The following is a 12,713-nucleotide window of genomic DNA, read 5'->3' on the forward strand; positions in this document are numbered from 1 at the left end:
TCTGTATTTTACTATTTTTTCAAAACATTTTATGTTTAGACTTTACTTTATATTAGTGGAACAGAAGGCCAAGTATGGGCTTTATTTGCACTGCACATGTGCAAGCCTGGCCTTGCACAGGGGTAAGTTAACTTTTACTTTTCCGGTCAAGTATAGCTCAGCTGACTCGGCAACCCTTACTTTGATAAAAGCTGGTGATGCGTGATTTATTTATTTTTTATATTATTGTAAGTAAATAATGAAAATCTAATAATACTTATGGCCAGTCATGGGACTAATGAAAAATAATCACTGAATGAAAGTACTGCCACCGTACAAGGGATTTTCCCACCAGTCTCCTGCCCTGAACAGAAGTGTTGTATTTAAACATTGTCTCTAGGTAGTTATGTGAAAATCACTCCAACCAGTTTCACTGTTTCAGAGTTGGAAATAGCCAGGCTACTGCTCTGATATTGTCAGAAAATGTGCAGCGTGTCCTTCACGGCATTACTGAGAGCTACTGTTTGGGTTCCCTACGGGAATAGCTACACGTGCTCGTCTGTCATGGGTTGCAACTGCCTTAGAGTTGCACAATACACCTACAAGAATAGCTTTTACCAAAGGAAAGAACACATGTAGTAGCCAATTGGTCACATGACTACATGGTTCACAATCATTGTCACTATTCCCAGTATAGCCCAAACTTTATTATACAGTACACAGAAACTCATGCCTTACTGTAGTCACTTAAAATCATACATTCATTTTGAGGACTGCAGGAATTCTTATCAACAACTTTCACATCCTAGAAATAAGCTGCTATTAACACTGAAAAAGAAAATTCAGTTTCATTTAATAAAAAAACTAATATTACCAAAGTCCGGTACACACTAGAAGATGTAAGCGACGACACTCCCGGCATCGGCAAGTGCATACACACTTGCCGATGCCGGAAGCGACATGCTGCATTCGGCGGCATGGCCCTCGCTAAAGATGTCACCCGATGGAACTGCATGCAGGTCCGAGGGGCGAGGACGCTGGCCGGATCGGACGATATATCGACTAGAGTGTAACCGGCATAATACTATTCATTTAAAAATTCAAACAACTGATCTTGCCATGCCTCTCTTTATTAATAAAGATAAATGCACCCATTTGGCTGTTCTGCTACCTGTGAATGTGGAGGAACATATTTGTACCAATGAGTTTGAATAATAAAAAAAATTAAATAAAATCTATGTGATGCTTACATTACAACAATGCTCATGAGCGGTTGGAAAAATGATGAATTGCTAGTGAGAAGTTGCAGCCTCTTTAAATTAGATACAAACATCTATGCAGTAAATGTTGTCATATGGTCTCAATAAACAATATAATTGAATAAAAAATTAAACTTGTGTGCCATAACTATAAAATAGATTACCATTTACTTCAGGCCCTTTTAGCCATTGCACGAGGAAGTCCAGGAGAACATGGCTTTAGATACCACCACCTGTAGGTTACGTACCAACACAGGATCCCAAAGGAAAAACCTAGAATTTTTTGTGTGATATCATGAAAATAAACAGCTGTACAAACAAACATGAAAGCCCAAATGGAAGCCAGAAGAATTAGGATACAAAGTAAGGAATAAATTATTCTTTTCTGCCAATGTCCCTCAAGACAAATATTGTATATAATAACGATTTCTTCCAAAATTACTAGGATGCAATATGGCAGCAAGAATGAGTGACCAGATATATCAAATCCATGCCAGTAGCCACCATTGTTTAAACACATTCTCTTGTCTGTGTACTCTGCTTTAACATCCAGCAGTGCCGGCGACACGTAACAACTGCTAGTAGCATTTTCAATGTATGTAAAAATACATGTACAGGTAAGCCAAACTACTGTTCCAACCAGCAGGGTACTTAGCCGGCGTAAACTTGCACTTATGCTCGTATTAAGAGTGTAATTGGTCAATGCAATGAAGAGAAGAAGGAAGCTGAATGTCCAACCCCAGGAAAATTTGACGAAATATCTGCAAAAAATAAGAAAAAAAATGTTCTAACAAATGCAAATAAATACAGTAGATAAATTATCAAAATGGAAAACCTGAGATTTAGTATAAGTAAAATAAAGCTCTGGTAACATTTACACTAATGCAAACTTACAAAAAGCCCTTATCCAAAAGCTTATTTATTAATCATATTTAGAATAGAAAAGTGACATTTCAGTTAAAAATGTGTAAGAAAAAAAATAAGATAGAAATAGAATATATACTATAATGTATGAACCAGGGCTGGAAAAATAAAGTCCAATTTAGTAGCCAACTTGACTTTTGGAAAAACATATGAATTGCTACATGCATCAAATACTGGCCAACCATATGAAGACCTGAATGGCCAATTTGGTAATTTCTAAATTAAGCAACGGTACATTGCAATGTTTGTGGTCAGCCCAATATAACTGCCTCCTTTTCAAGATTGGTATCAGTTACAATGCCTCTTACTCCTCTATAAAACATTTTATAATGCATCTTCCGCGCAAATGCAACAAACCGCTTCACGAGACTGAACTGATTCATTTGATATGCAACACTTGCATATATGTGTGAGACTGAGTCTAAATCTCTATACAAAAAGTGCTATAATGCAGCAGTCATGGCTTTTCCCATGCCAAGGTCCATTGTGCTTCGTATACAGATTTAGTCGCTCACAGCTATAAAAGTGTCACATAACAAATTAATCAGTGCAGTCTCGTGAAACGGTTTGTCACATCCGTTTGTAAGATCTGTGGCCACTCTAGAGCTGCAGTGTGTCAGAAGTAAGCATGTAGCTCTCTGTCTGCACCTGAGACTCTGATCGAGTTGGTCTGAGGACTTTCTCTACTGTTCTCCACACCCATAACTCCGAGCAGGATTGTAACCTCTAGCAATTTTGCATTAATGCTCGCATCTGCACTCCCTGTGCCTGAGAGCTACACTTTTCCTCTTTGGTGTCCAGCATTTTTCGCTCAAGCCCAAGGCAGGAGAAGGAAAGAGAAGGTAAAACAATTGTATGTATGAGTGTTTCTGGTGTACAAGATGAGGGAATCCGTGACTGAAAGAAAAAATTACCCAGTGTAGCCGGGTGCATCAGGGTGGGTGGCCCTGTGGACCCTATGGACCTCGAAGAAAAAAAAAAAAAAATTATCAATGGTAAGTCTACCATAACTCTTATTTTTTTCTTCAGGTTCCATAGGGATCCAGAAGTATACCATGTGGGATGTCCTAAAGCAGTTCCCCTAAGGGTGGAGACGTTCCTGAGCAGAAAGGAAAACTCGTCACCCAAAGGAAGCATCCTGAGAAGCAAAAGTATCAAAGGCGTAGAACCAGAGAAAAGTGGGAACAGAAGACCACGTGGCTGCCTTGCACAATTGCTCAACAGAGGAATTACGACTAAACGCAGATGATGGCCCTACAGACAGAGTAGAATGTGCTGTCACAGTGTTTGGAACAGAGAGATCAGCCTGTGTGTGTATACCTGAGAGATAGTCATACGTAACCATCTAGCCAGAGTCTGTTAGCTGGCCATCCTCGTTTGTGAAAACCATATAACACAAAAAGAGTATCTGATTTTCTAAAAGAGTTTGTATGCTCCACATAGATACGAAGAGCATAAACTAAATCTAGAGAGGCTTCACCTACAGAAAGAGGCCTGAAAAGCTGGAACTACAATTTTTTAATTCATATGAAAACGGTAACCCTCCCTTGTGCGGAGAACAGCTCTGTCCTGGTGAAAAAAAATCAAAAATGGGGAGCGACAACAGAGCGCTGCCAAATCAGAGACTATAAGTGCAGAAGAGATAGCAAGGAGAAAAAGTGTCCTCGCTGTCAACCATTTCAAATTTACAGAGTCCAGAGGTTCAAATGGGGGAGCTTGTAGGCCCTTGAGAATCAAAGACAAATCCCACGGTGCTACCGGTGGGACAAAAGGAGGCTGAACCCGGAGAACCCCCTGAAAATAAATTCTAACATCTGGTAAAGAAGCAATCTTTCTCTGGAACCAGACTGTCAGTGCGGAAACCTGCATTCACAAAGTGGCCAGGCGGAGACCAAGGTTCAATCCAGCCTTGAGAAAAGCCAGTACCCGGGAAACCCTAAACACCTTAGGATGATATTTTCTGTGGGAACACCATTGACCAAAAGAATGCAAACCTCTGTAATAGATGCAGGCAGAGGAAGGCTTTCGTGCCCTAAGCATCGTTTGAATCACAGAGCTGGAGAAACCCTTGGTTCTTAAGATGGAAGACTCAAGAGCCATGCTGTCAAAGACAGGCGAGGTAAGTCCGGATGCAGACAGGAACCCTGCGCTAACAGATCCGGCTATAGAGGATATGGACAGTCTATGGATAGATTCTGTATGTCGGTGAACCAATGACGTCTGGGCCAAGCAGGAGCTACTAGAATTACTGTTCCGTCTTCCTGCTTGAATTCACTGAGAACCCTTGGGAGGAGGGAAATCGGAGTAAAGAGATACGCCAGCTCGAAGTCCCATCTTACTGCTAGTGCGTCCACGAAGGCTGCTGAGGGATCTCTGGTACTGGACCCGTACCTGGGGATCTTGTGGTTGTGATGTGAGGTCTATGTCTGGTATCCCCCATTTGTTCACCAGGAGTTGAAAAACCTCCGGATGGAGAGACCACTCTTCGACATGCATGCCCTGACGACTTAGGAAGTCCGCTTCCCAATCGTGGACTCCCGGGATGAATTTTGCCGAGATCGTCGGAAGATGACGTTCTGCCCAAATCAGAATGTTTGTCACTTCCCTCATGGCTGCATGACTTTGCGTGCCTCCCTGATGATTGAGATAGGCTACTGTGGTCACGTTGTCGGGCTGGATCTGAACCGGCCTGCCCTGGAGCAGGTCCTATGCCACGATGAGTGCTTTGTATACTGCTCGAAGCGCCAGAATGTTTATGGGCATAGGACTTTCCTGATGTGTCCATCTTCCCTGAAAGGTGTGATGACCTGTCACTGCCCCCCATCCGCGAAGACTAGTGTCCTTGGTGAGAAGCACCCAATTTGGAATCCAGAATGGGCGACCCTTGTCCAGATGATCCTTCTGTACCCACCACGAGAGAGAGACAAACCTGGTTCGCCTGGTTGTCCTGTGAAAACTAGATGTCCTGGAAGAAGACTGTTCCTTTGCTCGTCCCTGAGCACGAAAGGACCAAAAAGAAAACTGCCTAGACTTTAACGTAGCCGTAGATGGCAGACCTGCAGATTTTGAAGCTGCCAGAGTAGATTATCTTATCTAAGTCTGCTCCAAAAAGTATATTTCCATAAAAAGGTAAGGATTCCAGAGCCTTCTTTGATTCTGCATCAGCTTTCCAGGAACTTAACCAAAGGACCCTACGAGCCACCAATGAGGCTGTTGATGCTTTAGAAGCTAAGAGTCCCGCATCTATTGCAGCTCCTCCCAAATAGGAGGCTACTTCCCGTATATGGGAGATATATGTGAGCTGTTTTCTGGTAGCATCTGGTAGAGAATCAGTGATCGCGGTGAGTGACAAAATATATGGGTCCCAGGGACCCTCCACTTTAAAAAAATGAGGTCCTACCTGACCATTTCTGGGTCCCATAATTTATGCTTTAAAGCTCCCCATATGCCTCTCAGACTTCCCCTAACAAATGATGCCACACAGCCATGCCCGGTTTTTAAACATTATGCCGCACATTAATGCCCGGTCTTTACACATTATGCCATGCAGTAATAGCCCTTACAAATGATGCCACACAGTCATGCTCGGCCTTTACACGTTATGCTGCACATTAATGCCCTTTAGTCCCTCTATGCATTGCCCCCAGCAGTAGTTCCCCTAAGCATTGCCCCCAGTAGTAGTTCCCCCCCATATGCATTGCCCCCCCGCAGTAGTTCCCCCCCATATGCATTGCCCCCCCGCAGTAGTTGACCCCTTATGCATTGCCCCCAGTAGTCCCACTATGCAGTGCCCCCAGTAGTAATCCCCCCCCTATGCAGTGCCCCCAGCAGTAGTTTATCCTTTATGCATTGCCCCCAGTATTGGCCCACCTATTTACCATTTCAATTAGGCCTAATGCCCCCTATGTAGCCCGGGCCTTGTGCCCACCTATATACCCACAGGCCTATTGCCTGAATTTATCCCACGGGCCTAGTGCCCGACAACCCTGGTGGTCTAGGGAGGGGTTAAATAACGGTGGCCCAAGGCCGCCGACCCATACGGTAGAAGAGGCTGCGGGGGGGAGCTTCGTTAGCTCTTTTTCTTTCCACCCACGCAGTCCTCTTCGGAACTCTGCTTCATTCTTCTGCCACTGGCCCGTCCTGGCCAGTGGTGCCGCCTCTTCCTCCTTGATCGCGCCGTCTTCTGGCCTCTTGCGTGGCCGCCGGAACTGTTGCCGCGCCACTCTTCTCTTGTCTTCGGGAGGTCTTCACTCCGCCCCTCCGCCGCCTCTGAAGTTTCCCGCTCAGCGGCGTCTAATTCAAGACACCGTGAGCCGCGATTGGCTCGTTGCATCTGCCTCCTATTGGCTGCTGGACCGCGAGCCAAACCAGTGCCAAACAACCGCCGCCGCTTGGCTTCTGGGCAGCAAGCTCCGCTCAGCTTGCGCCCGGAGCTAAGCTTCTCCCGCCACCACTTTACCACCAACACTGGTGGAAGGGACCAGGCGGTCCCTTCACCAGGTACGCGCCGCTGGGAACAAATACACTGTCCCAACGCCGGGCACAGATGCTGTGCCGATGCTGGGATCAGACACTTGGTCCCAGCACGGCTTGCCACAGCAGCAGCCAATGAGAGTCTGACTCTCATTGGCTGCTCTAACAGACAGCCTTGTGCCTTTCTCAGGGGGACGCGCTGAGCTGCAGCCAGCTGTGAGGGATTGGACACAGCACAGCGCGGCCCCAGTGCCCAGTAGCGGGTAAAATATGCGCTATAAAACGTATTTGCGAACACTGGAGAATCCTCCAATGCCCCGTCCATTCTTCAACTGCTTTCGCTACCCAAGCCCCAGCCATAGCTGGACGAGTAACAGCTCCAGATGATGAAAATATTGCCTTAAGACTTTAAGAATTTTCCTATCTGTAGGATCTTCGATAGAAGATGCTGACGAAATAGGCAACGTTGTATTCCTGACTAAGTGTGTCACATGAGCATCCACAGTAGGAGGGATTTCCCACTTAGTACATTCAGAAGCTGGGAAAGGATACAATAATGCTAATCTTTTAGAAGCATAAAACCATTTATCCGGGTTATGCCATGCTTCTTCCATAAGTTCAGTGAGCTACTCGTATTTAGGAAACTGAGCTTTTACCACCTCTCGGTGTTTAAACCCTGGAGCCTTCTTACTAGGAGCTGGTTCATCAGCCTGTATATCTAGGATTGATTTAACCACTTTCACCAAAGACGGAACATCCACTGTAGAAGGAAGGTCCTCTCCCGAGGTAGATTTCGAAGAAGAACCCTGCACATAATCTAATTCCTCCGATGATGCGTCTGAATCCATATGCTGAACAGACTGATAAAAAAATAACGTCCGTTTAGGCGCCTTAGTGACTACCGGTCTGCTCGCAACAGCTGACTGCGCCATACTCTGACTTGAGTGTGCATGAGCATCCATCCAGGAAGGATGTATAGGAGGTACCAACATAACATACTGTGGGTACTCCATACAAGGAGGCAATGTGAGAGTAGCCATACGATCCACAAACTGCTTCATTACCTGAGACAAGGAGGACACCCACGATGGCTCCTATGCAGGAACCGGTATACTGGACTGGTGAGGTGGCTCTTTATAACAGACAGCACACAAACCATCATTTATAAAATCCTGAGAGAACAAGCCCACCAAATAGGATTTACATGAAACCAGCACAGGGGCCTCCCCCTCCTGATTCCCTTTACTTTTTGACATATCAATTATAAAGGTAACAATGCAAAGTAATGTAATGTGACAGCCATCATAAATAACAAGTAAATGTGAAGTATAAAAGATGAAAAACCCACACACCTGCAACAGAGGGATGAGGAGAAAAACAGTGATAGTTATAACTGACAGTGAAAAATAAAAGGCAGTATAAAAACTGTAGCTAGCAAACAGTCACATACAATGCATAATGAATTTAGTTGAAATGGGCTCTGAATCAACTACTCAAAACACTATGGGCCTGATTCAGAGCCGGACGCTATTTGCGCTCGCTCGTTCAGAAAAAAGGGGTGGCTATTCAAATAACCGTTCGCTCTTTGCGGTCTGTTCACGCCTCTAGGTCTGAACGAGCGAACAAAACTTGCGGTCGTTTTTTGGATAACTACGCCCCCTGGCCGCTCGCATCCTACGTCATGTCCGCTATTTATTAGATTAATCGACTACATCGACCAGCGTATGAACTGCTCGCTATTCTTGTGGTTGGTTTTTCCTACCACAATCTTGCGAGCAGTTCTGACTATAAAATAACCCAGTGACGTGGTCAATGACGCTGCTGTATTAATTATGCACACCCATAAAACGCCCGTTGTGACCTTTAAGCACACCTGCGTTCTGATCTCCACTCCCCGTTTACAAGCACCTTCCCGTTACCACCCATATACGCCTCCTCATGTCACTCAAAATAGCAGGCATTCGCTATTTAGCGAACAAACAATTTTCGGCCGCACTGACTGGTTCGCGCATGCGTATTACGATCCGTACGCATGCGCAGTTGTGCAAACATCGCTCGGAACGAACGAGCGGCCGCTTACGATCGGCTCTGAATCAGACCCTATGCTTGGTAGGATACAGAGCACTATATACCTGACCCATGGGAGAGGAATACAGGGAACTGACCCAAAAACCTCCTGAGACCAATAGCTACAGCAGCGCACCGATAGTGGACTGTGAACATCTCATATACATGAGGCGGGTAGGAGGAGCGACCCGGATGCGTGAAAACCTCTGAAGGAACTATGTCTGGGTTGGGGGAGGAGCTGCCCGCAGGGAGAGCCTACCTCCCCATAGCTGCATCAACCAGTCAGGTACGCTGGCCTCATGGCAGCAGAAGCGCCTGCTGCCGATCCCCGGCGTCAGACGATAAGACCCCGGTGGTCTAGTGAAAACGGGGACGCTCCGGGCCCTTACTGCACTGGCTTCCGGTGCGTCTCCAGCGCAGGAAGCAAGGACTTCTGCGCACGAGGAATCGCCTTAATTGACATCTCCATGCGTCTGGTTGCAGTCCGGGCCCCAGCATCACTGCTAGCAAGCTCTGCCGTGACCCGGCAAAATCACCAAAGATGTTACTGGTGTTACGACTTAGCGGAGGTAGACGTGTATGAGTCTTAATTCAGACACTCAGCACTACTAACTCAAAACAGAGAAAATAAACTAAAACAGAGAAAATAAAATAAAAGGAAAGTATGTGCATGTATTAGCATATGCAACAAGTCTGATGAATGGCTCCCTCTTTCACTATTTGAAATGTCTCTCAGTGAATGGTTAGGATGCTTGGAGGTGTCTCCTCAGTGAGGGAAAAGCTGACACAAGCTGGCTGTATAGACAAGCTATGGGGAAGTGCCATGCTATGATCTCAGGAGGTATCTCTGCTGCTGTGATGGACAGGTGACAGATGCAACCTGGAGGACAATGACAAGTCTATAAGCATAGCCACGCCCCTTCACTCACACATTCAGGACGTTTCTCTTGTTACTCAGATAGGAGTCCGGCATCGGCCACAGCTCCTTCATAAGCGAGCCACAAAGCATAAGCCCCGCCAGCACCGCAGCGCAGTATCTCGGTAACGTCTCATAAGAAAACTGTCGCCTCCGGAAAAACGAAGTGTAGTGATTCCTCCACTCCATGCTGCTGAACCCCGGCCGCGGCCCCGTCACAGATCATGTGACTCATTCCACCAATCACGTCAGGCACCTCTAACTATGGGCAAAGAGGAAAACTGTAGCATGGCGACGCCTGACTCAACATAAAGGAATGCGCAGTGCAGTCAGTCAGTGTACTAGGGAAAGTGTCAACCAATGGGAGTGTCGCTTCGCGGCAGGTGATTTAGAAATCGATTTAGGCGCTAATCTGGCGAAATTGTTGTTTCTGTCGCACTAAAACACATCACACATTATACCAGTGTTGGCTAACCTTGACACTCCAGCTGTTATGGAACTACATAACCCAGCATGCACTGCTACAGTTTTTCTATTAGGGCATGCTAAAACTGGCAGGGCATGCTGGGATATATAGTTCCACAACAGCTGGAGTGTCAAGGTTAGCCAACACTGCATTATACACAAAGGCTCAGGTCTAACATTGTTATAGTTCTCTCTCAGTGTGAAAAACCGTGTAGGTTGTAGCCAGAAAAAGCCTAACAACCAATTTATAATTTTTTTTAACTTTCACACAAAAACTGTCTAATTGACATTTACACAGTGTGATGTAAAACAAATGCAGATTCTAATGCACCAGAGAACAACACTAATGCTGGGTACACACTGGATGATCTGTTCAGCAAACAATATCGCTGAATGATCTCCCTTGAAATTCTGGGTGTGCTGGATGAACGATATTGTTCATCCACACGCCAAATATATCATCAACGATCAACAATCGCAAACCCCTATGGAAAATGCACGATATTGTCAAGATTGGCCTGCATGCATGCACGATGGACGATATCTTTATCGTCCAGCGGGAGCGCACATCGTTGGTCGTTCATTGCATACATACGGAACGATATGAATGATATATCGTTATGGTTCATATCGTAACGATATATCGTTCCGTGTGTATGCACTTTTATGCTAGAATTTATTTGCTTGCCCACTTTCAAAGATCATTTCGGGGAGATTGTTCAATTTGGGTCTCACAGTTACTTTTACAATCTTGACATGGTTTGGAATATACAATCTTGGCCCCACTTAGAAAATGGAAAAATAATGGCCTAACCATTTGTTTGACAAATGACAGTATATGTTTTTTTTTTACCAGGCATGTGCAATATATATAGACCTGAGTGCTAATCTTATGGCCTGACCGGCCAGAGCAGAATTATCCATTTATGCTGGTTAGTCATAACACTAAACAACACTGAGGTGACAAGAGTACAGATGTGTTATATGATTGTTAAAAAAAGATCTCACAAAACAATCAGTTTTAGTGGTAATAAAATAAATATATAGGAATATGCTAATAAAGTTGTTACTATAATATTACCAAGAATAATAAAGCTGCAGGACCCTAGAAGGTGTGTTTGTCACCTAATGAAGAACATCAAACTTTAAAAAAAATGGACCTGCACAATAAAAAGCAGAAATCCGTACCATGTACAATAATATATTACGTTTATTATCCAACTTGTTGCTGCTATTCCTTTGTAAGAAATCTTTGCTCCATTCACTATTGAAATGATCTTGATGCAGACCAATGCTATTAACAATGTGAATGGAGCATTTGTTTAGCAAGTGGTCACCTATCTGGTCTTCATAGAGTACAGATAATTTTTGCGGCTGGGCCTGTCCTGCTATCATTTCTGTGATCGTGTAACTTTGGCAATCATGTAAGCAAGGCCGTAAGTAGTCATGTGCGGGCGGTGCGGCATCGCCGCTCACCCTCAGCTCCTGCATCTGGCTAGTTTGGTGCCTGTAACGAGACCCTGCTGCCAGAATATCTGCAGCAGTGCCGCCTGGAGCGTCCTTAGGATTCTCCAGACGGTCACAACGCTGCCCTTAGAGCACCTGGAGCATCCTGAGGAAGCTCCGGGCATTGCTGTAATCACCCGGCGTCAGGTGCAGGCCACGCTTCCTCCATGTGACGTCATACGAATGAGGCGTGGCCTGAGGCGGAAACGCTAGCTATGCCACTGCATGTAAGTACTCTATAGGGGAGATGTATCATGCCTTGAAGAGAGATAAAGTGGAGAAGTTGTCCAAAGTAACTAATCAGCTTCTGTCATTTCATAGACTTTGCTAAATAACTGACAGAAGCTGAGTGTATTGAATAATGACCCCAATACATCTACAACAGATTGGGACAATTCCCTGTTGTGGGACAAGGGCTTTGGTAATATTCAACATGTTGAAAGATCTAGATTCCCCAATACTGACCCAAAAATGGTAGAAATTAGCAAATCAGGAAATTTTAATATGCAGATTTTTCCAGATTCCCAGACAGATCGCCGATCATCGATGGCTGCCAATTGGAGGATTGGGGAAATGCCCCTCAGGTGTATGGGCTCCTTAACTTCACCACATTATCTCTCTCCAAGGCTTGATACATCTCCCCCTTGCTGCTTCCAATAATCATAAATATCAATGTATTTTCAATAATTATGGTTGATTCTCTGTAAGATTATGCAGGCCTGGCGACAGGGTGACCCAGGGGTGCAAATGTACCGAGGTCCTAGGGGGCCCCGCAGTGTATCACTGCCTGTGCTGCTGCTGAAGTGATCAGCAGGGTAAAGGCATGTACGGGGCCCCTGCTTATCACTGTAGCAGCAAGTCCAGTGGTGGGGGGTGGCAGGGTGCCATGACTGCCATCTGCAACCTGGTCTGAGTCTGTAGAAATTACCTGCAGCCAGCCTGCACGATGCATATACTCATAGCAGCAGGGCGGGCCGGTCTGTATCATGTCACTTACTGCAGTGCTACTGGCCGCCGGGGCTTGGAGAAGCTCAGCACTGTGCGGTGGGGCTGCTGCTTGATGACTCCTCAGGTCTCTCAGCCAGTGATAGGAGGAGCCTGATGTAAGTTGAACTGTCTCCTTG

At 45.4% G+C, this 12,713-nt stretch overlaps 1 protein-coding gene across 1 annotated transcript; it reads right to left on the reverse strand.

Moving 5' to 3' along the window:
• On the reverse strand, positions 1 to 9,904 carry FITM2 (fat storage inducing transmembrane protein 2). The gene is made up of 2 exons (XM_088476749.1): positions 9,632 to 9,904; positions 1 to 1,999 (listed from the first exon to the last, which is right to left on the reverse strand). The coding sequence occupies exons 1-2, from the start codon at positions 9,805 to 9,807 to the stop codon at positions 1,411 to 1,413; spliced, it is 765 nt and encodes a 254-aa protein (XP_088332875.1). The 5' UTR covers positions 9,808 to 9,904; the 3' UTR covers positions 1 to 1,410.
• Positions 9,905 to 12,713: the final 2,809 nt, after the last annotated feature.

This window comes from Taudactylus pleione, unplaced genomic scaffold, assembly GCF_031769625.1.
Source record: "Taudactylus pleione unplaced genomic scaffold, aTauple2 ptg000192l, whole genome shotgun sequence".
In the NCBI taxonomy this organism is placed as follows: domain Eukaryota; kingdom Metazoa; phylum Chordata; class Amphibia; order Anura; family Myobatrachidae; genus Taudactylus; species Taudactylus pleione.

What these genes read in the sequence shown, in the direction of transcription:
- FITM2 (XM_088476749.1), bottom strand. Translation starts at nt 9,807, where the DNA reads ATGGAGTGGAGGAATCACTACACTTCGTTTTTCCGGAGGCGACAGTTT. An exon ending in AAGAGAAACGTCCTGAATGT is followed by an intron (nt 2,000 to 9,631) that starts GTGAGTGAAGGG and finishes TATTTTTTGCAG; the next exon opens with ATATTTCGTCAAATTTTCCT.